The 2835-nt window shown below is 38.4% G+C and overlaps 1 protein-coding gene across 1 annotated transcript; it reads left to right on the top strand.

Moving 5' to 3' along the window:
• Positions 1-1793: 1793 nt before the first annotated feature.
• On the top strand, positions 1794-2549 carry SARC_13452 (hypothetical protein; the record flags this gene model as incomplete). Its single annotated transcript, XM_014292417.1, has 1 exon — positions 1794-2549. A coding segment is annotated over exon 1 (260 nt), but the record flags the coding sequence as incomplete, so codon positions are not given.
• Positions 2550-2835: the final 286 nt, after the last annotated feature.

Raw genomic sequence — 2835 nt, 5'->3', positions numbered from 1 at the left:
ATGTAAGGTGCTACAGTGTTTACAACTATAGACCTTACACAAGGATACCACCAAATGCAAATATATAAACCCCACCATAAATAGTTTAGTTTAACGTGGAAAAGCAAACAATACCGGTTTAGAGGCGCACCTTTCGAGTTACACTCTTTACCAGCATTTTTCCAACAATTAATGGATGAAATGTTTGCAGATATGCCTAACGTGCAAGTCTATATAGGTGACAGAGTCGTCTTTTCTAAGACTACAGGCGAACACGTTAACAGCATGTGTGGGTTTGTAAACTTCTTTTCAGATGGGGTACCACACTTAGCTGACTACCTTAAACCTTTTGGACACTTAAGATGTCATAAAGGCAAACTAGGAGACTTGTGGACTACAGAGTGTGTTCTTCCCATTGATCTTCCCCGAACCACAGACACAATCATCCGACACGATGGATAGCAATACGCAACCTCAGATTTCCACGACGGACTCTTCGACGACAGGCAATGATATAGAAATGGCTGACATCGTCAAAGAGTAGAGCCCAGTAGTATTGACCGATGATGAACAATGTTAGGCCCAATGAGGATGACGCTCTTCAACCCACAAGGACTCAACATGGACAACGCAGCACATACAGATAAGTGTTTGAACGTTATATCGATTTTAAGTCAGGTTGATGTTATGTGTGTGGTTGAAACCTGGCATAACACCACATTTCTTAATCATATACGCTCGAACACACACTACCATATCCTACACCACACTACATTGTATCATACATACTTGCCATTTTTGAAATAAATAATATTATCCCTACAACGGATATGCGAGCCAAACCAAATGTACATTGAAATAAATAATATTATCCCTATGCGTCCTCGAGTTTGTCTCGTATCGAAAGGTTTCATTGGGTCGTGAGTTGTATTTATTGTTCTGTTTTTACTCTTTTTGTTTTGAAAAGGAAGCTACTGTGGTACAATGAGTAATTATTATGGTAGTGTTTTGCCCTCGACCCCTCGGACCCGCCAAAATATACATAGTAGGAAATGCTATGTATGGACACTTGGAATTGCACATAATGACGACAAAAATTGGCATTCTATTTTTGTATTTATATTTATAGTTATATGAATATAATATGTACTATACAGTGTACATAGTCTGTATTTAGTATGTAAATATTTATGTACATATAATATTATTTTTTTGCTTGTTTGTAAAAAACAAACGAAAAAAAACACAAAGTATCATAGTGCCCAGCGCTCAGTGCACTGAGCTCTGGGCATTGGGGTAGTGGGGACTGCGGACAGTGGCCCGAGGGTTGTGTAAATACTGTGAAGTGTGATGACTGATGACTCTTGTGAAAATGATTTTAGTTTTAGTTTTTGGTTTTGGGTTTTTTTGGTTTTGTATGTATATGTATGTAGTAAGAAAAGCAAAAAAACCCAAAGTATTTTTATTTCCTTTTTGTTAAAAAAAGAGAAAGATATTTGGATAAAGGCTATGGGCTATGATATTGGTTTAAAAAAAAAACACTAATAAAAATACATGAATGAATTTTGACACGCCTGCCTGCCACGGCTCACACAGACTGCCTGATGCCCGCTGGCCTTGCGGCTGGCGGCTGGCGCCTGCCACATCTGGCCACATATAGTAATTTGACCTAAAAAACATAGACATCTATGAAAATAAAGAAATAAAAAAAAGCTTCCAGAAGCTGCAACAGTGCTCTCAGCCTCTCACATAATGATATCTAATTATCTATATCTCACTCTCGTTTTTAGATTCGCCCGATCAGATTGTGGCTCTCTAGAAATATGCTATAGTATAATCCCAACAAGGTCATCAGTTGAGTACATACGTAAATATAGCTAAATACCTGAAACCACATGTATATATAAATATGTAAATATATAGGCAACGACTGAAACACGAATGTATACATACATACATCGCCAACTGAAACTACACATATTTCTATTCATGTATGCATAAGATATATTTGCATCGTAAATACGACTTCGATTTTCTATTCTACAAGGCCTTGTTCTGTAGTCTAAACAAACAGCCATTAAATGACTAGGATTATTCATCGGCATATGGGACGGCATCGGGTTATAATTGCACTGTTATACACTGGCAGATTTGCCTGCTAGAAAAAATTAACCGTGTTCTACAGTTAAGTCAGATAGTCGGTACTTGACGAAACCCTTTTTAAAGGCGAAGGTAGCGACGCCATCTTTGACACTGTACGACCCACCAATACATATCTTAGATATACAATACTACATATACACGCACACTATGCAAGATGGGACGGGCATACCACACCGAGTCTTTGAAGCCGTTTCTCCGAACAATTTAACGGAGACAGCGTCAGACTCCTGTGCTGATGACGCTGATGATATTGAAGATTCGAGCAGTGATTCAGAACCTTTACACGTGTGTGTTGTAGGGGCTGGGGTCTCTGGCATTGTTACTGCAAAATGGCTATTACAATGTGGTCTGAAGGTCACAATTCTCGATGCAAACGAGACGCTCGGAGGTATCTGGAAGTACTCGGTAAGTGCAAAACTTTAAGGAGATATACTTTGTTGTCAAGTCGTAGGTGTGTCTCTGTGCCGGATTAGAAATCTCAGGCCAAAAATATAGTAGGGCTATACAACAATGAACGTAGACCCTATTCGAATTTACAGTCGAGTAACGGTTTGTTGGCTGAAACATCTAACTAAATGAGGCTTGTATCGTTCGACGTATATACTCGGTTAAAACATATATATATATATACATGAATACATACATCAATACATATATACACACCCACGCCTATATTCACTTCCATATATATAT

This window comes from Sphaeroforma arctica, assembly GCF_001186125.1.
Source record: "Sphaeroforma arctica JP610 unplaced genomic scaffold supercont1.3307, whole genome shotgun sequence".
Lineage (NCBI taxonomy): Eukaryota > Ichthyosporea > Ichthyophonida > Sphaeroforma > Sphaeroforma arctica.
This window is presented reverse-complemented; position numbering and strand designations above follow the sequence as displayed.